At 54.8% G+C, this 25545-nt stretch overlaps 2 protein-coding genes and 1 long non-coding RNA gene across 11 annotated transcripts; 1 reads left to right on the top strand and 2 right to left on the bottom strand.

Annotated features, from left to right (window-relative positions):
• Positions 1-7986: 7986 nt before the first annotated feature.
• ZNF446 (zinc finger protein 446) lies at positions 7987-16809 on the bottom strand. Of its 5 annotated transcripts, none has more exons than XM_077980227.1 (8): positions 16670-16809; positions 13697-15855; positions 11930-12311; positions 11664-11853; positions 11309-11403; positions 9459-9543; positions 9178-9267; positions 7987-9050 (listed from the first exon to the last, which is right to left on the bottom strand). In XM_077980227.1, exons 3-8 carry the CDS (start codon positions 12269-12271, stop codon positions 8500-8502), a joined length of 1353 nt encoding a protein of 450 aa, XP_077836353.1. In that variant the 5' UTR covers positions 12272-12311; positions 13697-15855; positions 16670-16809; the 3' UTR covers positions 7987-8499. The 5 variants fall into 5 exon arrangements, with proteins under 5 accessions (XP_077836353.1, XP_077836354.1, XP_028695649.2 ...); XM_077980228.1 differs by lacking the exon at positions 16670-16809 and having other exon boundaries at positions 15317-15424; positions 15712-15855; XM_028839816.2 differs by lacking the exon at positions 16670-16809 and having other exon boundaries at positions 15317-15755.
• On the top strand, positions 13561-19137 carry LOC144337152 (uncharacterized). Its single transcript, XR_013409824.1, has 2 exons — positions 13561-13670; positions 19009-19137. It is a non-coding gene; the product is annotated as an uncharacterized LOC144337152 (long non-coding RNA).
• On the bottom strand, positions 15907-22751 carry LOC100423439 (zinc finger protein 324A). Of its 5 annotated transcripts, none has more exons than XM_077980215.1 (5): positions 22550-22751; positions 20556-20682; positions 20019-20135; positions 17499-18822; positions 15907-16821 (listed from the first exon to the last, which is right to left on the bottom strand). In XM_077980215.1, the coding sequence occupies exons 2-5, from the start codon at positions 20674-20676 to the stop codon at positions 16815-16817; spliced, it is 1569 nt and encodes a 522-aa protein (XP_077836341.1). In that variant the 5' UTR covers positions 20677-20682; positions 22550-22751; the 3' UTR covers positions 15907-16814. The 5 variants fall into 5 exon arrangements, with proteins under 5 accessions (XP_077836341.1, XP_014980485.3, XP_014980487.3 ...); XM_015124999.3 differs by having other exon boundaries at positions 17473-18822; positions 22646-22751; XM_015125001.3 differs by having other exon boundaries at positions 22646-22751.
• Positions 22752-25545: the final 2794 nt, after the last annotated feature.

Genomic DNA, 25545 nt, shown 5'->3' with positions numbered 1-25545 from the left:
CTATCGTGTTTTAGTCCTATTCATATTTATTATTTTTTGAGATGGAGTCTTGCTCTGTCACCCAGGCTGGAGTGCAGTGATGTGATCTCAGCTCACTGCAACCTCCACCTCCCGGGTTCAAGCGATTCTCCTGCCTCAGCCACCTGAGTAGCTGGGATTACAGGCGCCCACCACCAGGGCTGGCTAATTTTTATATTTTTACTAGAGACAGGGTTTCACCATGTTGGCCAGGCTGGTCTTGAACTCCTGACCTCAAGTGATCCCCTTGCCTTGGCCTCTCAAGGTGCTGGGATTACAGGTGTGAGCCACCGCGCCTGGACTTATTTGGAATTAAAAATACCTTCTGGGTTTGTTGAGTTTTTTTTTTTTTTTTGGTTTATGTTTTCCTCCAATATTTTGCTTATCTTTTACTTATTTTTACACTGTCTTTTCATAGAGATTTAAATTCGATTTATTAAACTTATCAGCTGTTTCTTTAGTCGTGAGGTAGAGGTGGACAGATTGCTTGAGACTAGGAGTTCCGGGTTGCAGTGACCTATGGTTTCTGAAGGGGTGGCCAGCCCCTCCATACCTGTGGGTATTCTCGTCAGGTGGGACGAGAGACTCAGAGAAGAAATAAGACAGAGACAAAGTAGAGAGAAAGAACAGTGGGCCCAGGGGACCGGCGCTTAGCATACGGAGGACCTGCACTGCGCAGGCACTGGTTTGAGTTCCCTCAGAGAGGAGGATGTGGCAGAACAATAGGGTAATGGTGGGGAGAGGGTCAGCAGGAAGACATGTGAACAAAGGTCTCTGTGTCATTAATAAATTTCAGGAAAGTTGCCGAGCGTTGATGTGCACGTATACAAACATCTCCGTGCATTAAAGAGCAGTATTGCCGCTAGCAGGGCTCAACTCCAGCCTTAAGGCGGTTTTCTCCTATCTCAGTAAATAGAACATACAATCGGGTTTTACACCAAGACATTCCATTGCCCAGGGAGGAGCAGGAGACAGATGCCTTCCTCTTAACTGCAAGGAGGCCTTCCTCTTCCACTAATCCTCCTCAGCACAGACAGTTTACTGGGTGGAGCTGGGGGACTGGACGGTCAGGTCTTTCCCTTCCCACGAGGCCGTATCTCAGGCTATCACATGAGGAGAAAGCTTGGACAATACCTGGCTTTCCTAGGCAGAGGACCTCCCTTCCGCAGTGTATTGTGTACTTTTAACAAGCATACTGCCTTCAAGCACTTGTTTAACAAAGCACATCCTGCACAGCCCTAAATCCATTAAACCTTGAGTCAGTACAGCACATGTCTCTGCCAGCACAGGGTTGGGGCTAGGGTGACAGATGAACAGCATCTCAAGGCAGAAGAATTTCTCTTAGTACAGAACAAAATGGAGTCTCTTATGTCTGCTTCTTTCTACACAGACACAGTAACAGTCTGATCTTTCTTTTTCCCCCCGTTTCACCACTGCACTCCAGCCTGGGTAACAAAATGAGACCCTGTATCAACAAAACAAAACAAGGACATCTATGCCACACGACATAATCAAATCACAGGAGTGGTAACTCATCAAATTCACAGGTCCTGTTCTGCACCGCCTAACCAATACTTGTTATTGGCAGGGTTTTAGTGGTCTGTATACTTTGTGTTATTATTTAAGAAATCATTTTCAACTCTTGAGGTCATAAAATTTTTACTTTCAGCTTGGGCAACATGGCGAGACCTCATCTCTCAAACAAAACAAGACAAAAACAAAAACACACACACACAACGAAAGTTAGCTGAGTGTGGGCCAGGCACGGTGGCTCACGCCTGTAATCCCAGCACTTTGGGAGGCCGAGGTGGGTGGATTATGAGGTCAGGAGATTGAGACCATCCTGGCTAACACAGTGAAACCCTGTCTCTACTAAAAATACAAAAAATTAGCCAGGCGTGGTGGCACATGCCTGTAGTCTCAGCTACTCGGGAGGCTGAGGCAGGAGGATCACTTGAACCCAGGAGTCGGAGGTTGCAGTGAGCCGAGATCACACCACTGCACTCCAGCCTGGGTGACAGAGTAAGACTCTGTCTCAAAAAAAAAAAAAAAAAAAAAAAAAGCAAGTTAGCTGAGTGTGGGTGGCAGGTGCCTGTGGTCCCAGCTACTCAGGAGGCTGAGGTGAGAGAACTGCTTGTGCCCAGGTCAAGGCTGCAGTGAGCCACGTGCGCACGACGGCACTTCACCCTGGGTGACAGAGCGAGACTCTGTCTCAAAACAAACAAAAAACAAAACAAAGTTTTACATTTTCCTGATATTTAAAAATAACTATCAGGCTGGGTGCGGTGGCTCAGCCTGTAATCTCAGCACTTTGAGAAGTAGAGAAGGGAGGATTGCTTGAGGCTAGGAGTTTGACACTAGACTAACATATTGAGACCCTGTCTCTACCAAAAAAAAAAAATATTGAAAACATCATTTAAAATATCCTAGTATTTAATCTGGAATTTAATTTCGAGTGTGTGTAAAGTGGAAATCCATTTTCTTTTGTATGAGGAGTTCAGTTGTTCGCCAATATTCAGTGAACATCCACCTTGTCTTCACTGATCAGTTGAGTCATTTCATGTATATCAAGTTCTAGAAGGTCTGTTCCTAGATTGACCTAGTTCTCCACTCCTGTGCCAGTACCACAATATTTTTTTTTTTTTTTTTTTGAGATGGAGTCTCACTCTGTCACCCAGGCTGGAGTGCAGTGGCACGATCTCAGCTCACTGCAATCTCTGCTTCCCGGGTTCAAGGATTCTCTTGTCTCAGCCTCCCGAAGAGCTGGGATTACAGGTGTGTGCTACCATACCTGGCTAATTTTCTTTTGTATTTTTACTAGAGATGGGGTTTCACCATGTTGGCCAGGCTGGTCTTGAACTCCGACCTCAGGTGATCCGCCCGCCTCGGCCTCCCAAAGTGCTGGGATTATAGACATGAGCCACCATGCCCGGCCACCACACTATTTTAATATTATGTAACTTAACAGTGTTTTCATTTACAATATGACAATTCTTCCCTACTTGTCATATTTTTCCAAATTGTCTCAGCAATTCTTGGACTTTTCCACATGCATTTTAGAATCTTTTTTTTAGATCATATAAAATGTGTTTCATTTTTTTGAGACAGGGTTTCACTCTGTTGCTCAGGCTGGCACGATCATGGCTCACTACAGCCTCTGCCTTCCAAGGCTCAGGTGATCCTCCTGCCTCAGCCTCTTGAGTAGTTGGGACAACAGGTGTGCACCACCACACCTGGCTACTTTTTGTATTTTTACTAGAGATGGAGTTTCACCATGTTGCCCAAGTTGGTCTTGAATTCCTGGGCTCAAGCAATCTCCCCGCCTTGGCCTCCCAAAGTGCTGGGATTACAGGAGTGAACCACTGCACCCAGCTGAAATGTGGTATATTTTACTTGTGTTTCATTTACTTTATAGATTAACTTGGAGAAAATTGGCTGATTGGCTTTTTAAATTTTTAAAAAAATTTTTATTGAAAAAAAGTAGAGACAGGGTCTTGCTATGTTGCCCAGGCTGGTCTTGAACTCTTGGGCTCAAGCAGTCTGCCCACCTTGGCCTCCCAAAGTTCTGGGATTACAGGTGTGAGCCACCACATGGGGGAAGGGGCCATGAGCTACAGAACAATTTTCCCCCTAGTGTTTACAGAAGGAATGCAACCCTGCCAATGCTTTTTTTTTTTTTTTTTGAGATGGAGTCTCGCCCTGTTGTCCAGGCTGGAGTGCAGTGATGAGATCTTGGCTCACTGTAGCCTCAACCTCGTGGACTCAAGTGATCCTCCTGCTTCAGCCTCCCAAATAGCTGGGACTACAGCTGTGCACCACCACACCCAGCTAAAAAATTTTAATTGTGTTTTTTTTTTTGTAGAGACGGGGTCTCACTCTGTTGCCCAGGCTGGTCTCAAACTCTTGGCCTCAAGTGATCCTCCTGCCTCAGCCTCTCAAAGTGCTGGGATTACAGGGGTGAACCACTGTGCTCAGCCCCTGCCAACACCTTGGGATTAGCTTGGTGAGATGGTGTCTAACTTCTGGTCTCCAGAATTGCACAATAAATTTTTGCTGTTTTAAGGCAAAAATACATCTCATGTTCCCTGTAACTCACCAATCCCATTTTGAGCAATTTATCCTACAGAAATAGCCACAGTCGTATCCAACTGTTTACTCGAGAGAATTTTTTTTTTTTTTTTTTTTTTTTTTTTGAGACGGAGTCTGGCTCTGTCACCCAGGCTGGAGTGCAGTGGCGCGATCTCGGCTCACTGCAAGCTCCGCCTCCCGGGTTTACGCCATTCTCCTGCCTCAGCCTCCCGAGTAGCTGGGACTACAGGCGCCCGCCACCTCGCCCAGCTAGTTTTTTGTATTTTTTAGTAGAGACGGGGTTTCACCGTGTTAGCCAGGATGGTCTCGATCTCCTGACCTCGTGATCCGCCCGTCTCGGCCTCCCAAAGTGCTGGGATTACAGGCTTGAGCCACCGCGCCCGGCCTCGAGAGAATTAATCACAGGACTGTGTACCGTGGGGTGAGGAGGGAACAAGAAATTCTTTGGTCTTGGTAGAGATGATGGTGCTGGCCAGAAAATGGAAGATTCATCCAGACATGAAAAAAAAAGTTAAGTGCTTGCTCACTTCTATAGCACATATACTAAAACTGGAACGGCCAGCATGGCCCCTGTGCGAGGGTAAACACACATTTGTGAAGCATTCCATAGGGTGGGGTCATCTCTCTCCCATTTTGAATATTTATGGTTACTTTATCCATCATCCCTCTGTCTGACCTACCCTTCCATCTCCCATTTCCATATTTTTTTTTCCAGACAGGGTCTCATCCTGTTGCCCAGGCTGGAGTGCAGTGGTGTTATCAGAGCTCACTGCAGCCTTAACCTCCTGGGCTCAAGTGATTCTCCCACCTCAGTCTCCCTAGTATCTGGGACTACAGGTATGCACCACTATGCCTGGCTAATTATTATTATTATTATTATTATTATTGAGACATGGTCTCGCTCTGTCACCCAGGCTGCAGTGCAGTGGTGCCATCGTGGCTCACTGCAGCCTCTGCCTCCCAGGTTCAAGTGATTCTTGTGCCTCAGCCTCCCAAGTAACTGGGACTACAGGCACCTGTTACCACGCCTGGCTAATTTTTGTATTTTTTTTTAGTACAGTCGAAGTTTCACCATGTTGGCCGGGCTGGTATCAAACTCCAAGTGATCCACCTGCCTTGGTCTCCCAAAGTGCTGGGAATATAGGCATGAGCCACCACGCCCAGCCTATTATTTTTATTTTTATTTTTTTTGAGACGGAGTCTTGCTCTGCCGCCCAGGCTGGAGTGCAGTGGCCGGATCTCAGCTCACTGCAAGCTCTGCCTCCCGGGTTCACGCCATTCTCCTGCCTCAGCCTCCCGAGTAGCTGGGACTACAGGCGCCCGCCACCTCGCCCGGCTAGTTTTTTTTTTGTATATTTTAGTGGAGACGGGGTTTCACCATGTTAGCCAGGATGGTCTCGATCTCCTGACCTCGTGATCCGCCCGTCTCGGCCTCCCAAAGTGCTGGGATTACACAGCCTATTATTTTTAATTTTTCTTTTTGGAGACAGGGTCTCACCATGTTGCCCACATTGGTCTTGAACTCCTGGTCTCCTGAAGTGAAACAACGTAAGTTGCCTTACAAGAACCTACTTTTTTTTTTTTTTTTTTTTTTTTTGTTGAGACAGAGTCTCGCTTTGTCGCCCAGACTGGAGTGCAGTGGCCGGATCTCAGCTCACTGCAAGCTCCGCCTCCCGGGTTCACGCCATTCTCCTGCCTCAGCCTCCCGAGTAGCTGGGACTACAGACGCCCGCCACCTCGCCCGGCTAGGTTTTTGTATTTTTTAGTAGAGACGGGGTTTCACCGTGTTAGCCAGGATGGTCTCGATCTCCTGACCTTGTGATCCGCCCGTCTCGGCCTCCCAAAGTGCTGGGATTACAGGCTTGAGCCACCGCGCCCGGCCAAGAAACTACTTTCAAACACTTCGATGTGTAAACTTCTAGAGTAAGCATTGACATGAGACAGTTGAATTAGGGGCCATTTTCACGATCTTCTGTGCCATCTTGTATATTTCAGATTTTTCTAAGTGGGCATAAATTACTTCTAAATGTGAAAAAGTTTATTAAAAAACTACCCTCATGGCCGGGTGCGGTGGCTCAAGCCTGTAATCCCAGCACTTTGGGAGGCCGAGACGGGCGGATCACGATATCAGGAGATCGAGACCATCCTGGTTAATACGGTGAAACCCCGTCTCTACTAAAAAATACAAAAAAAAAACTAGCTGGGCGAGGTGGCGGGCGCCTGTAGTCCCAGCTACTTGGGAGGCTGAGGCAGGAGAATGGCGTGAACCCGTGGGCGGAGCTTGCAGTGAGCTGAGATCTGGCCACTGCACTCCAGCCTGGGTGACAGAGCGAGACTCCGTCTCAAAAAAAAAAAACAAAAAACAAACAAACAAAAAAAAAGAAAAAACCACCCTCACCCCTGCAGCATTTCCTGCATGATCTGGCCCTTTCACAGCCTTCTATACCCTGGCTCTCCCTTCTGGGGCTGGGGCCTGGCTGGAGCCCCTGGGTACGCTCTGTCCTCTTCCTCTCTGTCCCCAGCACAGCTCTCGCCTCCTGCTTGCTCACAGATCACCCACCCACAGCTCCATCTCTAAACTGGCCCTGCTTTCGGAGGCCTGAGCACGGGAGCAATGGGTTAGAAGGTCCTCAGAAAAGGGGATGGGGAAGATAGGCCTCTGAGGAGAGCCTTGCTCTTGCAGCTTCAGGCTGCAGCAGGGTTCCTGCCCCCTGTCCCAGGGAGCCCCTCCTGGGGTAACCACAGTTGCAGCTCCCCTCAATATCTACCTGTAACTTGTGCATAAACCAGCAGCTGGCGAGGGCTCCTTCCGAGAGGGCACCTGTTTTCTGAAACCATCCCCTGTGAAAATGCCCCTTGTTTTCAGAGTAGGAAGGAGAGTGCTGAATCAAGGGGCCCAAGGACTCCCCATTGCAATCTCCAGAAGCCGTGAACATCTCATACAGCAAAAGGGATCCTGCAGGTGTGACTAAGCATGCAGGTAGGGGACAAGGTATGATGAGGGTCCTTAAGAGAAGGAGACCAAAGGATCGACTGGTGCCAGAGAGCTGGCAGCCTAGGCAGCCTAAAGAAGACGTGACTACTCATGGCTGGCTTTGAAGACGGAGGAAGGGATCAAGAAAAAACAAAAGGAACGTGGGCTGACTAGAAGATGGAAAAGGCAACAAAACAGATGATTCTCTCCTAGAGCCTTCAAGAGGAACCAGTCCTGTTAAAACCTTGATTTTAGCCCAGTGGGACCCATGTCAGAGTTCTGACCTTCAGACTATGAGAATAAATCTGTTGTTTCAAGCTGCCAAGTCTGTTAAAGCAGCAACAAGAAACTAATACAGTGCACTGGCGAGTCCCCAGTGACTGCCCGGAGATCCGGTGCTTCCCGGGGAGGCGAGTCCCCAGTGACTGCCCGGAGATCCGGTGCTTCCCGGGGAGGCGAGTCCCCAGTGACTGCCCGGAGATCCGGTGCTTCCCGGGGAGGCGAGTCCCCAGTGACTGCCCGGAGATCCGGTGCTTCCCAGGGAGCTGACCCTTTGCCCTCCTGCTGCACGACCAGCTAACTATGGAGGCTGCGACCTGACCTGGAAGTACCCATGGCCTTGGCAACACCTGCTTGCAGCCCCTCTTCTCAGAGGTCCCCCTTGTCCAGCCGTGCTTGGAAAGGAAATCCCCTTTGTGTCTACTCAAGCTGGGACTGATGAGTTCCAAGGCCAGTGAGGCTGGTGAGTGATGTGGACGGCTAAGGAGCAAGGGAGGCTGGGGACCTGGGTTCTGGGGCAACAGAGGTTTGGCCATTCCGGGACCAACTGCCCTGTGGCTCCAGCTACTGGGCAGAGACAGCAAACTGCCTATTTTCCAACCAGCAGAAGCCAGAAATCAGGATTCTTATTCAGAAACTCTGTATTATGGAAGTGGAATTTATGTTAAAATTCTCACACACACATGGAGGAGAAACGGAAGCCAATTGGGCTTTCCGGGGTCTTCTGCCCTCCACACTGAAACCTCAGGCCCAGCCTCTGCACAGAGGGGTGGGAAGGCACAGTTTGTGAACACCCACCTGAGGCAAGGAGGTCCCAGAGAGGGAGTGCTGTCATCCCAGGGCCATGTCGCGGGGAGGGAGGGAGCCTGGTGCTTGGCAGTCACCCCACAGGCACTGGTCACCCACAGAAAGGAACTCAGACCTCCCTCCAGGAGGTGGGGCAAGGAGGGAGGGAGCAGCTCCTTTTCCTTGCACCCAGGTCTTTTGGGGGAGACCAGACCAGGGGCAGGGAACTGGCTTAGGACCCCCTGTTCACTCCGGCATCCCCTTCTGCCTCCAGAGTCTTCTACTGGTGCCCCAGAGGCTGCATCCAGGCCGCGAGAACAGCGAGGCCCCGAGTGACTGCGCCACGTGGCTGCTCATGGAGCCTCCGGCCGGTGGCCCTTGCGGTGGATGACCAGCTGCGACTTCCAGTCGAAGGCGCGGCCACAGTCACTGCAGAAGTGGCGCCGCTGGCCCGTGTGGCCCTTGCGGTGGATGACCAGCTGCGACTTCCAGCTGAAGCTGCACCCGCACTCCTCACATGGGTAGCTCCGGGGGCCTGCGAGTGAATGTCGGGGGTGGCGCGGAAAGGCCAGCTCCCCTTGCGGTGGCTTCTCTGTGCCTTCCCCGGCGGCTAGCCCTGGGGACTGCGCACCTGGCCCACGCGTGTGTGTCCGGTGGTGGATGACGAACACTGACTTCCAGTCAAAGCCGCGGCCACACTGCTCGCACGTGTAGGGCTTCCTAGGGGTGGTACCCGGCTCCAGTCTCGTCTCTGTGGGTGTGGGCTGAGTGGGCACTGGTGGTGTCCCTGGGCGCGCAGTGGGGGCAGGAGTGGTGGCCTCAGGCAGGCCCTCCCAGGCTGCAGGCCCTGGGCCCTGGGGCGGCTGGGCCTCTGGGCAGCCGGGTGGACCCTCACTCTCATTTCCTGGGGGCAGGGGCAAACCAGGTGAGTTCCGGCACTCGGCACCCCCTCCCTCAGGCTTGTGGCTGTGGCACAAGCTCCCATCCCCCTAAGAGTGGGTGGCTCAGGCTGGATGGTGTGGGGCACTCACCTGAGCGCAGGCTTCTGCAGACGCCTGTCCCCATGAGCAGCATCCCCAGCTCTGACTGGGCCTGTGCCTCTGGCTGGTGGGGCGGTAACCCTGCCCGGGTGGGGGGCACAGTTAGGCGCAGGGTTTGCATGAAGGAGGGGTGGGGTGGGTTCTGGCAGGAGACAGGGTGTTCCTTTGGAAGGTGGGAGAGCTGGGTAGGGCTGGTAACAAAGAGTCCCTGCCCAGCTAGGGTGGGTGCAGGCCCCAGGGAGGGGGGCGGGGTGGGGCTGGCTGGTCCTCACCCAGGGAGACCACCGTGCCGTACTTCTCCAGCATCGTATCCCAGTACAGTTCCTTCTGTGACCGGTCCAGCAGCCCCCACTCCTCCTGCGGATGTGGCCCATCACTGTAGGTGTCCTTCTACTCCTCCCCTGCCCTATCTGGTTCACATTCTTTTTTTTTTTTTGAGACGGAGTCTCGCTCTGTCGCCCAGGCTGGAGTGCAGTGGCGCGATCTCGGCTCACTGCAAGCTCCGCCTCCCGGGTTCACGCCATTCTCCTGCCTCAGCCTCCCGAGTAGCTGGGACTACAGGCGCCCACAACCGCGCCCGGCTAATTTTTTTGTGTGTGTTTTTTAGTAGAGACGGGGTTTCACCGTGTTAGCCAGGATGGTCTCGATCTCCTGACCTTGTGATCCGCCCGCCTCGGCCTCCCAAAGTGCTGGGATTACAGGCGTGAGCCACCGCGCCCGGCCTAGTTCACATTCTTACTACCCGGGGGAGTCAGCAGGTTACCTATGCCTCATCTGCCCCTCCTGCTGAGAATGATCTCGAGGTGGGTGTTTGTTAAGTGCTAGGGTCCTCTTTCAGATCACCTGACCAGTGCGGCTGCCAGCTCTCATCCCCCTCCACTACCCCACCCTGCTGAGAGGGAGGGCCTGGCAGCATTACAGGGACCTGAGTGAGTTTATCAAGGAATGAACTCCCTGCTTGGGGGTCAGCTCTCCTTGCCTCCTGAGTCCCACCATCTGGGGCTTTGCTGGGTTGGGAAAATCATCCTGAGGGACAAGCTGTGGCAAGTCCAGGCGCAGGAAGGTGGCAGCTGTGAGGAGCCACAGCCAGAGATGGTGCTGGCTGGACGTGAGGACACTGTGGGAAGTGCAGCCTACCCACCCTGGCTCACTTTCTGATTGTGCCATGGGGCTGTGGAGGGAGCCTGGAAGGACTTCTCAGCCTTGAAACACATCTCAACCAGCAATGCTGCTGAAGCTCCCAGTGGAGCTGTTAGAAGCAGAGGAGTTGGGAGAGGAAAAGGCCTTGCTGCCCACACTTGGGAACGAAGTGATCCAGGTAGCAGGGGCCTCAAGCTGAGCTTCCAGGGCCAACAGGTGGCCTCTGAGGAAACCCCTGGGAGAGAAGGGACTTTGGGCATGTCCCAGGAAGAGTGTCTCCATCTGGTCTCAGGTGTGGGGGAGTCCTGCCACAGCTGGTCATCTTGTCCCCTCCCCAGCTACACGCAAACGTTCAAATCCCCAGGTTCTGGCTCAGGACCTCTGGGAGCAGCAAACCTCCCACCTGATTTCTCCAGAGGTGAGGAAGCCAAGCCCACCAGTTCCAGCCACTCTAAACTGCATTTTCATGGCTTGAGGCCCAAATCCTTTTTTTTGTTTGTTTTTGACACACAGTTTTGCTCTTGTTGCCCAGGCTGGAGCGCAGTGGTGCAATCTCGGCTCACTGCAATCTCTGCCTCCTGGGTTCAAGCGATTGTTCTGCCTCATCTTCCCTAGAAGCTGGGATTACAGGCGCCTGCCACCACTTCTGGCTAATTTTTGTATTTTTAGTAGAGATGGGGTTTCACCATGTTGGCCAGGCTGGCCTCAAACTCCTGACCTCAGGTGATCCACCCACCTCGGCCTCCCAAAGTGCTAAGATTACAGGTGTGAGCCACCATGTCCAGCCCCAAATCCTTTTCAATAATAGATCACCAGTCTGTCCCTCTGCCCCAGGGCCTGTGGAGGGGTACAGCTGTTACTCCACTTCTGGGCAGCAAAGAGTCACTAGCCAAGGAGCCTGGAAAACCACCAGGCAGAGGGCAGCCATGGGGACACTCCCTTCCCACACCTGGGGCCTACGCTTCCCACCTGGAGCGCTCACCTGAATCCTGGGAGGGTGGAAGGATGTGGAGGCTGCTGCTTGGTGTCCATGGTGCCCCTCAGGGGACTGCACTGCAAGTGGAGGGCTGGAGGGTGCTGAAAAGTGGGGCAGATGGAAAGGTGGTGTCAGGGGCTGCCCACATGAGCCATGGCAGACAAGGAAATCCTCTGCTGTGTGACATGGCACGTAGCCAGCCCTTGGCTCCTGCCTCCCAGGGCCCCATCCCAGACAGGGACATCCACATTCATTTCAGGAGTCCCGGCCTTGACACAACCTCTCCTGGGACTCCCACCCTAGCCAGGAGTGTCCACGCTTCCTCCAGGAACCTTCCATCCCGGGTGGACCCCAATCTCACCCATTTCCTGTCCATCGACATTGGGCTCCTCCTTCACACTGCAGCTGAGCTGGACAGACCCCTCTATTCTGGTGTCCTGGGGACCCTCTCCAGGGGACTCCACTGTCCCTGAGGGGTGGGGGCTCCCCAATGGTTCCTCTGTTTTCTGAGCTGCAGGGAGTACCTCCTGCTTCAGGATGTGGGCTGTGATCTGAGGAGAAGAAATAAGTCAAAAGGGTTCTAGCCAGGGTCTATCCCTCCAAGAAGCTGATGCCAGCCACACTCACCCAGCCCAACAGTTGCCCAGGGTCATGCTGTAGTCCTTCGACTAGGGCAGCGGCCTCCTCAGGACTGCCTGGCCGCTGACCGCGCACCCAGGCCTGGATCTCGGGAGGCAGTGTGCCCAGAAACTGCTCCAGCACCAGCATCTCCAGCATCTGCTCCTTGGAGTGTGCCTCAGGCTGCAGCCACTGGCGACACAGCTCACGCAGCCGGGCCAGGGCTTCTCGGGGACCTGCCACCTCCTGGTAGCGGAACCCTCGGAAGCGGAGGCGGGCAGTCTCAGGCTCCTCGAGGGCAGTCTCTGGGTCCATGAGGGGCAGGCATGGGGGACCCAGAGGGGATGGCATTTTTGCTCAAGGGGGTGGTCTTGGAATCGTCAAGATGGGCCTAAAGAAAAGGAAGGGTCAGAATGTCAGCCAAGAGAATCTGGCCAGGGAAAGGCAGACACCAGGCCCCGCCCAGGGAGCTGAGACCAGGACCAAGTGTACTCTGAGGCCAGAGGAGGTAAAGCCAAGAAAGCGTCATGGAAGGAGGAGGGTCACGGGAGCTAAACAATGATGGCAAATGAGGGCAGGAGGAAGTCTCGGGGACAAATGCTTGGACGCAAGGTGTCCAAGGAGCTTCCCGGAAATTGCAAACAGGTCCAATAGGTGACTGCTGGAAGATGACGGTAAAGAGGTGGAGAAGAACAGTCATCAGAGTTCCAGGGCCAGGCTGAGGAGCCACAGACAGTGCCTAGCCGAGGTGGGAGGAGAGTGGTCCAGGGAGGCAGGGGCTAGAAGGTGGAGCCAGGCTGTAAAGTATGGGGGCAAGTCTCCCTCCACAATCTCGGGGATGTTGACTGGGTGGGACCTCCCTTAGGACTGGCTCTGGGGAGGGGTCACGTGGGGCGTATGGGGCGAGGCAAGGGCCGATGTGGACACCGTGCTCGCTGACCACAGCGAACCGTGGATGACTCACACTGCCGGGACCCGTGCACGTAAAAACGAAAGGCAAACGCCAAGGAAAACGGGGCCAACGCTCCACGTTGCGTGAGTCGAGGGATGCCCACAGCATCCCGGCCCTGAGGGTCTGGAGTGAAACACGCCCACCTGGACTGGCCTGAGAGACCAGGCCTGATACCCGGCCTATCCGAGGGATGCTCGAACTTCGGGGTCTGTTTCCCAAAGGGGAAGGCAAGAGGGAGGTGTTCCAAGAGGACGTGCCCGGGCCGGCCCCCCGGAGCGGTGTTGAGGGGGAGGAAAGGCCCGTGTGAAAGCTGAGCCAACGCGCGGGGCCTGTCGGGAGGTGGGCGGGCCCCCAGGGCGCCGAGAGCAGGAGCTGTGCAGGCCCGAGGGCGGCCCCAAACCCTCCCACGGGGTGGAACGGCTGCGCCGCCTCTGGAAGCCTGCGCTCACCTCTACCCCGGAGCCGTTGCTGGGAGGCCGCTTCCCGGAAGCGGCGCCGCGCAACGCGGGGAGCCTTAGCCGGGAGTTGCCCCGGCGACGCCGCGCCGACCAATCTCTCGCCTGCACCGAAGGCACCACCCACGCCCTTTGAACTACGTTTCCCATGAGCGTCCGCAAGACAGGCGCGGCCGTGGCCCGCGGACTAGCATTTGCAGCAGCCGCTGACGCCTAAGAGGCGCTCTGTTCCTCTAGGAGGTGCCGCAGAGACCGCGTTATGTGGACTCCCTCCACCCTGGGAGCAGCTCTCCCCATGTTGTAAACCCGCGCGTCTGTACAGTGGACCGGTTCCTATTGGCAGGTGAGGAGAGAGGCAGGAGGTTTTACCCAATCAGAGGGGGCGCTTGCTTGGCCCTCGCCGCTCCCACGCCATTTCCCGCGGGCAGCCCCCAGAAAACAGGGCATATCCGCCCGCCTCCAGCTGTTCCCATGGCAACCTTCAGGCGCGTTGCCTCGACTTCCGAAGAGGCTGGAAGTGGCGGCCCAGTGGTTTCCTGGGTCGAGTAGTTCGCTGGCGCTTGCTTCCAAGTGGTCCCGGGAGAGGCGGTGGTGTGGAAGACCACCCTGAGCCTGGGCTTTCTCCCGGCGGGAGGGTGCGAGGGCCGCCTTTGACCTGTTAAGCGCCCTGAGGAGGTACCGACGGTTGTGACCGCAGTCTCTGACGTCTTCAGATGTCAGTCCTACAAAGTTGGGGGCGGAAGTTTCCCTCCAGGCTGATGGGACGTGCTCAACTGTTTATTTCCCTTTTATTTAATTTGGGGAGCAGAACTAGACAGGGTGACACTAGTGTCTCCCAATAAGCAGTGTTAGTTTTCTGTATCTGTGGGGTCAGTTTTGCTTCCACACTTAAAGTGGCCGAGCCATGAATTATTCAGTCCTAAATTACACCGCCTGTTTTGGTTGCTTTGGATACCTGGGAATCCCTGCTGCCTGCTCCGGATGAAAAGCAATGGCCTTAATCGCTGATTGGAAGCACTGAGCATGTGCGTGGGTAAGACCTGTGAACTCGGAGGTTTCCAGAGGCCTCCTCAGGTTGTTTTTGGGGATGAGGTGCTTAGGTCTTTTTTCTGGGACTATGCGTAGTCTCAGAAAACAAAAAAACTTTCACCCTCCACCAGGTGGGGAGAGCAGTGGGGCGTTAAGGGCTTCTTCAGTAGCTGTTCCCCAGGCAGCTTTGTTATAGGTCTCCCGTCTCTGGGCTGCTGGTTCTCAGCCTTCTGCAGTTCTGGAGTCAGCCTGGTGGGAACTCTCTCCACTTCCCCATGTCGCCACGCAGTATTTGGCCTTCCCTAACGTAGTGACAGCTCTCATCCATGTCTAGCTTAGGCATGCCATTGCTCCTGACTCCTCTTTCACCATCCTCATACTTGTGGGTTTATGTGTTTTAAATACTCCCCTCTGGTTTCAGTGGATTTCTGAGCCCACTGAGATGCAGGTGTTCAGTCTGACCTTTTGACCTAGAAGCCCGGAGATACTTTTACAGTCACTACCTACTCAAAAGTAAGAGCAGAGAGGGAGGTTGGAGGGAGGTCAGCTGAGGGGCCAAGACCTGCGTGGAGGCGGGAGCCTAGGCTGGGGGCCACTGACCAGTCATGGGTTTGGGGAGGGGGAGATTGGAAGAGGGTGGACAAACTGAGGGACAACAGGGGCACAAGCAGATACGGAAAGGAGCCTGATGGAGGGAGGAGGCTGGTGGGAAGACAAGGTAGGGCACTGAGCCCAGCCTGAGGGGTCAGGCGGGCTCAGGGCAGAAACTTTGTTCAAGAAGCATCTATCAAAGGCACAGAAATGATTTCATGTAACTCTCTGGGTATATACTTGACAGATGCTTTTGCTCCTGACTCCCATGGGCTCCCCCAGAAAAGTGCTCTTTCAGGCAGGGAAGGGTTATTGTCTGCATTTCACAGCTCTGCAGACTTAGTGGGGGACAATGGTTCAGGGACCTACTGGGATTCTGGTGGCCCAAGTCTTGCAGGCTCCGGGGGCGCTGGGTCCTGTGTGTCTCCTCACAGGTGGAAGAATCTGGCCCCAATATCAAGTAAGTGGGGCCTGAGTCTGCTCTTTGTGTATAGGGCAGGATAGCTGCAAGATTTTGGAAGATGAGATGGAGTGCCCACTGGTCTGGAGGCAGCCTTGCAGGGTCACCACATGGCCACGCCCTCTATCTCAGCAGCAGAAGGGACACAGCCCCTGCCTTGGTTTCTCCACCTACCATCCTCCCATTGCCAGGATCCACCAGGACTCGTTTCCTAGCCCAGCTGCTGCTCCAGGCAGCCCCACTCTATCCCATTTCATCGAGCTCCTGGCTCCCACAACCCCACCTCTGGCCCTGAAAAGGATACAGGTATCCCACTCCCTCCCTGGGCCGCAGACAGGCTGCATCTCTACTCTGTGGCCTCTTGAGGGTACCCAGGTTGAAGCCAAGTCCAGGAACTTCTGTGATGACGACAAACGCTGATGGCATGTCAGGGTATGTTCAATACCATCTGCATTGTATGAGGGTGAAATGGGTGTCAGGTTGCTACCGTTCACACACGTTTAAAAAGAAACCTTTATCAGAGAAGCTCTTTCAACTGTTATTGAAAACAACCATGCTCTGGAGGTCCCAACTGCTGTACAGGAAACTGCAACACCTATTCCGAGTTGCAGAAGCTAGTCGGTTTTTTTTTTTTTCCATTAAGGAGAACATGAATTTGCTTGGAGGTGAGGCTCCAGGTAGGGACACAGCCTGGTCTGCTGAAGGCCACAGGAAGCAAATGGCCCCCAGTCCCGGCCATGCAGGGCCATTACACTGGGGTGGGGAGGTCCTCAGGAGGGTGTCACACATGGCCTTAGGTAATAGCAAGTCCTTCCTATTCAGCTCTCTGTCCAGCCTCCAAATGAGGAGGGATAACGGGGGTAAGGTGAGACAGGGGCTGGGGGGGAAGTGGCCACCACACCCAGCAAAAATGAGCAGCTCCATCTTGTCTGAAGTTAACATCATCCCCTCAGGTGTAAAGGCTCCTCATCACATCGACTTTGGTAAGCGAGTCAGTGACAGGCCTTGGCCAAGCTGAGACTTGGGCGAACACCTGAACGAGTGCCACTGGAAAGCCAGCATCCTAGCTCTGTCCTTCCAAAGCTGAGAGTCACATGTTCCCCCATGGGCATCCCTCTCCTGAGTCGGCTATGTGTGTGAAGCCAGGCCAGGCCCTCATACCTGACCAACTAGAGTGCAGCCCAGGAGATGAGGCATCTGGATGCTGGATCAGTCCACCCGGACTTGGGTGCCGACTCCACTGTGTGCCATGGGAAACTCACCTTCCCCTTTATGTCAGTTTCCTCATCTTCCAAGTCAGGATACCAGCCACAGCAGCCATCTCACAGGGCTTCAGGAGAAATTTCCCAGCACTCAGGACGGGAGCTGGCAGTGAGCACGTGTTGGCTCTCATTAGGACCCCACCTGTCAGCGTCTGCAAACATGATGTTCAGTGGACCCAAACCTTTTCTTTTCCCAGAGGAGGTGGCTGACACTGAGAGCCCACACCCTGATCCCCAGTCCCTTGTGGTCTCGTCTGCTAGGCTGGCCTCTAGGAAGCCTTGGATGAACAGAGGCAGTGGTGGGTTGAGAATACCCTCAGTGGGCATCTATCCAGCAGCCAGTTTGTGTGCAGCTGTCGTAAGTTTCTCTAGGCCACCCCCAACCCATGCCCGCATCCCCCTCACCTTAGCACCCACTGTCAACACATGAAGCAGCACCACAGTGCAGTGCTGTGACTGTCCACCTCCTACTGGCTCTGAATAGTCTCGGCCCCACTAGAGTTCAGCCACCACATCCTCCCCATGAGGCTTCTGTAGTGCTACCTCTTTGGGGATGGAGCTGTGATCTGTGGGTGAACTGGCAACTCCTGTCCCCAAGTGCAAATGAAATCACAGCCAAAGCCCTGACTAGCAAACACGGGGCTTTTTCTCTGCTGTGGATCTGCAGAGGACATACGCCCTTTAGCTGTGGACGGGATTCACACAAGGCCAGGGCTGCAACCTGTGACCTCAGACCTCCCCTGGCTCCGAGACTGCGGCTGGGCCCGAGGCGGAAGTGGGCTCGGTTTCCTTCCCTGGCGCACCTTCTGATGATGTCGCGGAAACAGACCTGGCCTGGGGGTGCAAGCTGGCCCTGGATCGCCGGACGGGCTTCTCTCCGGTATGGATCCTCTGGTGGTGGAAGAGGGCCGGGCGCTCACGGAAGGCGCGGCCACACTGCGTGCACACGAAGGGCTTCTCGCCCGTGTGAATGCGCCGGTGGCTCAGCAGCACAGCGCCTTTGGCAAAGGCCTTGCCACAGTCCCCACAGCGGAAGGGCCGCTCGCCCGTGTGCAAGAGCTGGTGCTGGGTGAGGTTGGAGCTGTGGCTAAAGGCGCGGCCGCACTGTGGGCAGGCGAAGGGCTTCTCGCCTGTGTGCACACGCTGGTGCTTAAAGAGCGAGGAGCCCTGGCTGAAGGCAGCACCACAGAGCGCGCACACGAAGGGCTTCTCGCCCGTGTGCGTACGCTCGTGCTGGATCAGGTGCGAGTTGCGGCAGAAGCGGCGGCCACACTGTGCGCAGGCATAGGGACGCCCGCCCGCGTGGATCTTGCGGTGCTGGCTGAGGTTGGAGCCGTGGCTGAAGGCCTTGCCGCACTCGGAGCAGCTGAAGGACTTCTCGGCCGTGTGGATGCGCTGGTGCCGCACCAGTGAGGAGCTGTGCCGGAAGGCCTTGCCGCACACGGGGCAGGCGTAGGGCGTCTCGCCGCTGTGGATGCGCTGGTGCTGCGTCAGGTGCGACGTCTGGCTGAAGGCCTTGCCGCACTGGGCGCACTCGTAGGGCCGCTCCCCGGTGTGGGTGCGTAGGTGCTTGAGGAGGTCGGAGCTCTTCACGAACACTTTACTGCACGCCCTGCATTCGAAGGACTTCTCCCCAGCAGGGAGAGCCTCGCCCAGCTCATCCCAGGTGGAAGGTTCCTGGCCACCAAGGAGTCTCTGAGGCTCCTGCCAAGTCGGACCCATTCCATGATGCCCTCGACCGCTGGTGGCCTCCAGATCCGGGGCATTCCCGAAGGCTCTCCCAGGGACCTCCTGTGCACATGGTTTCTGCCGCTCAGGGGTCCTGGGCCGCCTCCCAGGCACCGGGTGCTCTGTGAGGGTCTTTTCCCTAAGCTGGCCGCCTTCGGGAGGCCTAAGCGGGGAGGTCAGTCGCAGGCTGACGCTGGCTTGCCCACTGCCCGAGCCTAGCAGGAGTCTCTCCCAGTAGATCACCGACACCCCTGTGGGTTTTCTCTCCCGAGATGGGGAGGCACCCCGTTGTCGCTGCAGGCTTTTTACACTGTGGTAGGCACCGGCAACTGGGAAGATGCTAGTAGTCATCCCAGGTGGGGTATCTGGGAAAGCTCGTGGCCATTCTCCAGAAACATCTCCATCCGCTGCCACACTCCAGGAACCTAAAGGCAGAGAAACGGTGGTTGCCAGGGGCATCCTGGTTAGGAGAGGACCAGGGCAGGTTGAGTGGACAGGCAAGAAGGAACCGGGGCGGGGGGGGGCTGACACAAAAGCTTAGGGGAAAAGTAGAGGCGAGGCCGGCCCTCCAGGAGAGGGCTGGGATTTGAAGGAACCATCTGCCCTGACAGGTGTGGCACTGACTACACTGGGGACTCCCATGAGCAAGACGGCAGCCCCCAGACACCCGGGATGTGAAGCTGAGAAAACTGAGCGGCTGCTGTATGCCACATACATCTCCACACTGGCTATTCCGCCCACCTCCTGTCCATTGCTCATCTATGGTCCCCCCGGCTCAGGCACCCACTCCCCAACCTGCTCGTGCAATGACTTCCATCCAGTGCTCTATACTCCTGAATCCTGCTTACTGCCTCCCTCTCCCACCACACCAGGAGCCCCAGAAAAGCAGGACTAGGATCATCCTGATTGAGGCTGTGCCTACATTGCCTGGAATGGGCCTGGCCACCGTGAGCACTCAGGAAACGTTTGCTGAACACAAAGATGAATGATGGGTGAAAGATATGACCTATTAATTATGGCAGTGACGCCGGGCGCGGTGGCTCACGCCTGTAATCCCAGCACTTTGGGAGGCCGGGGCAGGCAGATCACGAGGTCAGGAGATCCAGACCATCCTGGCTAACACAGTGAAACCCCGTCTCTACTAAAAATACAAAAAATTAGCCGGGTGCTGTGGCGGGTGCCTGTAGGCCCAGCTACTTGGGAGGCTGAGGCAGGAGAATGGCATGAACCCGGAAGGCGGAGCTTGCAGTGAGCCAAGATCGCGTCACTGCGCTCCAGCCTGGGCGACAGAGCAAGACTCAGTCTCAAAAAAAAAAAAAAAAAAAAATTATGGCAGTGACTAGCCATGGAGGGTTTGAGGCCAGCCCAGCTGATGGCAGGACTCTTAGATGGTCTCACCACAGCCTGAGTACCCTTCTGTGTCAACCCAGCTCCTGTGCCCTTGGAGCGCCACCCTCAAGGGCAGCTAAGGCTGCAGCCTCCAGGAGGGGCTGATGATAGAAGGGAAGGGAATCAGGTGGGAGGCAGGTGAGGAGGGTGCTTCTGGGGAGTCTGGGAAGCAGGGACAGAGGCGTGGCCACAGGTTGCTCCCGAGTTCACCCCACCCTGAGCTCCCACTCACCAGGGTTGCGCCTCCTGTAAGTGTTCCTGGACAGGATCGTGTCCGTTCCGCTGGGAACCCAGGGCTCCTCGCCACGCTCAAGTTGGATGACCACACGAGGTCGAGAGGTGGAGAGTCCTGTGAGGAGGAGGTACAGGTTAGAGTCCAGCCCCAGCTCAAGACAACCGACCTCCAAACAGAGGGCAGGAGTCAGGGCTTCATGGAAACAGAAAATGTCATCTGTGCAACAGGAGAATCTAAAGATGGCACAGGACAAGAGGCTCACAGGAATAGCTCACTCACCCCAAGGCAGCAACTGTGCCCAGAGCACCAAAGGAAGGGGACTGAGCCCAGGCTTGGAGAAGCCACAGCCGGACAGGGCCAAAGGAAGTGGTTGAGCCAACCAGACTGCATGTGTACAGGACCAGACCCCTATTCCACATGACCCCTGGCTGCAAGGTATGGGCCTGCTCGTCAGCCACCAGGGAGGTGAGGGGCAGTCCCGGCTAGTCAGCTTCTCATCAATTTGCCCGTTTCATAGGGTATCCAGGACCTTACCCAGCGAGGCCACAAGTGCAAAGTTGTCCAGCATCACACGGCGGTACAGGGCCCTCTGGGCTGTGTCCAGGAGCCCCCACTCCTCCTGGGAGAAGTACACAGCCACATCCTCGAAGGCCATCTGGTCCTAAAAGAGCAGGGAGGAGGAGACAGGCATGGTGTAAGGCTGGGTTATCCAATCTTTTGGCTTCCCTGGGCCACACTGGAAGAATTGTCTTGGGCAACACATAAAATACACTAATGACAGCTGATGAGCTAGAAAAAAAAATTTGCAAAAACATCTCATGTTTTAAGAAAGTTTATGAACTTGTTCTGGGCTGCATTCAAAGCCATCCTGGGCCGTGGGTTGGACAAGCTTGGTTTAAGGTATGGCTGTGAGCCAGGACCAAGCTCCCCATCCCAACAGCCACCTCCCATGATGTCCCTCAGACACTCACCCTCCTTCCCTGGGTTCTGCCCCCACCATCTTCAGATGGCACTTCCCTCACATGTCTGGGAACCCTCCCCTCTGCCCTCCCTGACCAGACCCCAGATGCCTTCCTGGCCTCCCCACTGGCCATGCCATACACAAGCAAACTAGAGCAAGCCCTGGCTGAGCCCTCAGCTGCCACACCAAGGGCAGCCCCAGGTATCCACTCATGATTCAGCATGACCAGATGCGCCTTTCCTGTCCTTGGAACAAGAAACTCTGTAAGTCCCAGCTGGGGCTTCCCAGGCATACCCATCACTGGGACCCTCCCCTGCTGAGCCTGCTTGCCAGACATTTCCAGGCTGCTCATCCAACCTGAGGGACTGGATGATTTTCACCAGTCGCCACAGGGAAGCAGCCCCAAGAACCTGTGAACACAGGAACTCAATCCCTTCCTCTTTCCACGGTGTCCCCTCTCTTTCTTCCCCTCTGTTGCCACCCTTCCCTCCTCAGCTGGGTGCTAGGCTCTTCCCAATAGCCCCAGTCATCCCAGCTGGTCTTCTTCACACTCAAGCCATAACTGCCCACACCTGGCTGAGTCCCTACCCATTCCTTAGTCCAGTTCATAGGCCCTGTCCTCAGCCCAGGACACCAACAACGTCAGGTCCGGTGACATGACCAACCTGGGACATCCCAGACTCCTGAGCTTTCCCCCTAAAGGAAACCTGCTTTCCCTTCAATTCTCCTGTCTACAGCAGCTCCCTTCTTCCAGGCGCTCAGGCCGAACCACATGGAGCAGTTCGTTCTTCAAACAGCCCACACCTGATGCATCCGCAGAGCCACCAGAATTCACCTGGCCGCTCACCTCCACTGCTGCCCAGACTGTGGCAGTTGGTTCTTCCCTTCATGCCGACACCCCTGGCATGTCTGTTCTCCACGCAACAAACGGTGGAACCGTTTTAAAACCCCAACTCAGAGGATGTCCTGATTCTGTTCAAAACCCGACGCCCCCGAGAAAAAACCCACCTCCTCGCCTGCTACTGCAGCCACACACGTCCCCTCTCCCCCAGCTCCACATCGAGAGCGCTCAGTCCCAGAAGCTCCTGGGCTCCGGCTCCCCTCCCAGGTTTTGCACACGCAGGACTCTCCCCTCGGAGCTTCCTTCAGGACCTCAGCCCCCTGACTGCCGGAAGTCGGGAGCCCACCGGTGCCCTGGACACAGGGATTTACACTGACCCCCGCAACCCCCCAGGGCGGGGAGAGGAAAGACAACGAGGCGAGGTCTAGGAAGCGGCCTCCCTCCGTGGGGGCGCGGTCTGTGGGAGCAGGGACTCCCCTGCCTCCCCGACGCGGGCTTGTCAGCGCCGCCGCCGCCAGCGGAACCCGCAGCTGGGAGGGAAGAAAGGAGTGAACCACCCGGCACCGCCATCCCCGCCCGCAGCGTCCCAGGGCCGCCCCGCGCCTCAGCCTCCCCGCCAGTCAGGGACGTGGAACGCCCAGCGCGCAGCCTCCTGGCCTGCCGCACCGTGGGGGAGCGCATGGCTCCCGCCGCGGCCCGACAGTCCCCGGGACGCCCACAACGCACTCTGAGAAACGGAGGCTTGGGGGCGCGGCCGGTGGCCGGCGCCCTTGGTCACGACGCGTGCGCAGGGCGGGCCCGACGCGGGCCCTCAGCCAGTACCTTCCTCGCCGCCAGCCTCGGGCCCCGGGAACCTCCTGGAAACTGGCCCCGACCCGCGGGCCCCAGCACAGACCACCGGTATGGCCTGACGCGGGCGGCCAATGACAGTCCCACCGCCGGAACTCCAGCCCTTCGGTTTTCATTGGCCCAATGCGCGCCGCGGACGCTTGCGCACAGCCTTCCGGGTCATGTGGTTCCCGCCTGTTTCCCTGCGTGGAGGCGGGGCCACTGCCGGTCTCCTTGGCAACGCCCAAGCCCCCGCCGCGCGGGGCGTTGGGAAATGGAGTCGCGCGGCGGCCTCGGGTTTTCAAGGGTTTGGTGGCGCTGGTGCACTCGCCCGGTGTGTAGTCCTGCCTTCTGCATTCCCCGTGTCCTCCCAAGCAGCCCGAGACTAAACCCTGCAGGTGCAAAAGCAGAAACTGCCGAGGTTCCAGAAAGCACCACCAGCAGGCCGCACGGAGGAGAAAACGCACCGGGTAGGGCAGGTGTAAGTGGAGGCGCCGAAGCCTGGAGCTCAGGGTTCCCTTCCCAGCTCCGCCTCACCGACTGTGCGTCCTGGGCGCGGGTTCGACCTCTCTGTGTCAGTGTCCCGTAAAGGTTTAAGGTCAGTTTTTCAACCTTTACACCAAGAATTCTCAGCCCGTAACCCTACATTTGCCTCAAGTCTGTGATTGTTCTTGGACTCTTGCCCAAAGCATCTGTTTTCCTTGTAATTTGGATGGGCAGAAGGTACTTCCCCAGCCTTGCTTGTCCTTAGACCATCTAGTTCTTGTCTTGCCCTACACATCACAATATTGATTCTTTTTTCCTTTTTTCTTGGGACCCATTTAAGTGTCTTTTTTTTTTTTTTCACAGGGTCTTATTCTGTTGTCCATGCTGGAGTGCAGTGGCACGATCTCAGCTCACTGCAACCTCTGCCTCCATGTTCAAGTGATCCTCCCGCCTCAGCCTCCCTAGTAGCTGGGATCACAGGTGCGCGCCACCGCGCCTGGCTAATTTTTTTATTTTTAGTAGAGACGGAATTTCACCATGTTGGCCAGGCTGGTCTTGAACTCCTGACCTCAGGTGATCCACCCGCCTCGGTCTCCCAAAGTGCTGGGATTATAGGCCAATTTAAGTGTCTTTGACACATAAAAACGAAAGGCAGAGAAGTATCAATAGAGATTGTCCCTCTTGGCAGAGAATAAAAGGTTCTCTCTGTCTTGTTTTTGGAACCTGTAGACAGTTCTCAGGTGTCCAGTTCCTTAACTCTTTTTGCCTCCTTCCCTCTATACCTACCTCCATCTATAACTATCTCTCTGTCAAATGTCAGCTATAACTGTCCACCTAATTGATTCTACTTGTAAATCCTTGTAGAGCAAGGGAGCTCATCATGTTTTGAATGTTTTAATATAAATTTTGCTACTTTGAAAGAATTTAAGAACATTTCAGGACTGGGTGCAGTGGCTCACACCTGGAATCTGAGCACTTTGGATGGCCAAGGTGAGCGATCACTTGAGCCTAGGAGTTTGAGACCAGCCTGAGCAACAAAATGAGACCCCATCTGTATAAAAAAAATAGAAAAATTAGCTGAGCATGGTCTTGCAAGCCTGTAATACCAGCTACATGGGAGACTGAGGTGGGAGGATTGCTTGAGCTCAGGAGTTGGAGTGTTCAGTGAGCGATGATGGAGCCACTGCACTCCAGCCTGGGTAAGAGAGAGACCCTGTCTCAGGAAAAAACAAACAAACAAAAACCCTGAAGAAAAAAAAAACCCAACACTTAGAAGTATTAAAGTTGTGATGTAATCAAATGCTTAGAGGCATTATTACCATTTCAAGCAGTGTATGCATGTTTGGAGGCATTTTAACTCTTTAAACGTTTCATTTTTAAATTTTTTATTTAATTATTTATTTGAGACAGCATCTTGCTCTGTCACCCAGGCTGGAGCAGAGTGACGCAATCTCAGCTCACTGCAATCTCTGCCTCCTGGGCTTAAGAGATTTTTGTGCCTCAGCCTCCCGAATAGTTGGAATTACAGGTGCATGCCACCACACCCATCTAATTTTTGTATTTTTAGTAGAGATAAGGTTTCACCTTATCATGTTGGTCGGGCTGGTCTCGAAATCCTGACCTCAAGTGATCCACCTGCTTTGACCTCCCAAAGTGCTGGGATTATAAGTATGAGCCACTGCACCTGGCCTGAGTGCTAGTTTGATATTTTCTTTTAGTTTTTTTTTTTTTTTTAGATGGAGTCTTGCTTTGTGGCCCAGAATGGAGTGCAATGGCGTGACCTCTGCTCACTGCAACCTTTGCCTCCCAGGTTCAAGTGATTCTCCTGCCTCAGCCTCCCAGGTAGCTGGGATTACAGGTGCCTGCAACCATGCCAGACTAATTTTTGTATTTTTTGTATTTTTGTATTTTTACTAGAGACAGGGTTTCACCATGTTGACCAAGCTGGTGTTGAATTCCTGACCTCAGGTGATCCACCCGCCTTAGCCTCCCAAAGCGCTGGGATTACAGGCATGAGCCACCGTGCCCAACCGCCTGAGTGATAATTTTCTAACACATTTTCTACTTCTCATGCTGGTGTGAACTATAAGATGACTGGTATATGGTATGCTATCAGTCACAATGATGATTATTGAGTTCTTGGCCACAAAAAATAAAATGGCCAATTTTTTTTTTTTTTTTTTGACAATCACATCTTTAACCATGCCATTTTAAGTTTTGTCCTCTTCCTTCTTGGGGAATGGGACTGCCTCAGTTGGAGATCTGGAATGATCGAAGATGTCTACTCAAGCAGGGCTGCATTTTGTAAAAATGAAAAATCTGCGAGTCAATGCCTTTGAGTTTAGCTTGCACAAGGATTGGTTAAGAATACCTGACATAGGCCAGGCGCGGTGGCTCACGCCTGTAAT

The sequence above is a fragment of the Macaca mulatta genome, chromosome 19 (assembly GCF_049350105.2).
Source record: "Macaca mulatta isolate MMU2019108-1 chromosome 19, T2T-MMU8v2.0, whole genome shotgun sequence".
NCBI classification, from domain to species: Eukaryota; Metazoa; Chordata; class Mammalia; order Primates; family Cercopithecidae; genus Macaca; species Macaca mulatta.
Note: the sequence above shows the minus strand (reverse complement) of the source record. Positions and strands in the feature narration are given on the sequence as shown.

Excerpts from the sequence above, each read along its gene's own strand:
- ZNF446 (XM_077980227.1), bottom strand. The coding sequence starts at position 12,271 with ATGCCATCCCCTCTGGGTCCCCCATGCCTGCCCCTCATGGACCCAGAG. Across the intron at positions 11,404-11,663 it reads TGTCGATGGACAGGAAATGG|CACCCTCCAGCCCTCCACTT; the intron begins GTGAGATTGGGG and ends CCCACTTTTCAG. Across the intron at positions 9,544-11,308 it reads TCCACCCTCCCAGGATTCAG|GAGGAGTGGGGGCTGCTGGA; the intron begins GTGAGCGCTCCA and ends CCACATCCGCAG.
- LOC100423439 (XM_015124999.3), bottom strand. The coding sequence starts at position 20,676 with ATGGCCTTCGAGGATGTGGCTGTGTACTTCTCCCAGGAGGAGTGGGGG. Across the intron at positions 18,823-20,018 it reads TTACAGGAGGCGCAACCCTG|GTTCCTGGAGTGTGGCAGCG; the intron begins GTGAGTGGGAGC and ends CTCTGCCTTTAG. Across the intron at positions 16,822-17,472 it reads TTCCGCGACATCATCAGAAG|ACGCTGACAGGTGGGGTCCT; the intron begins GTGCGCCAGGGA and ends TCATGTTTGCAG.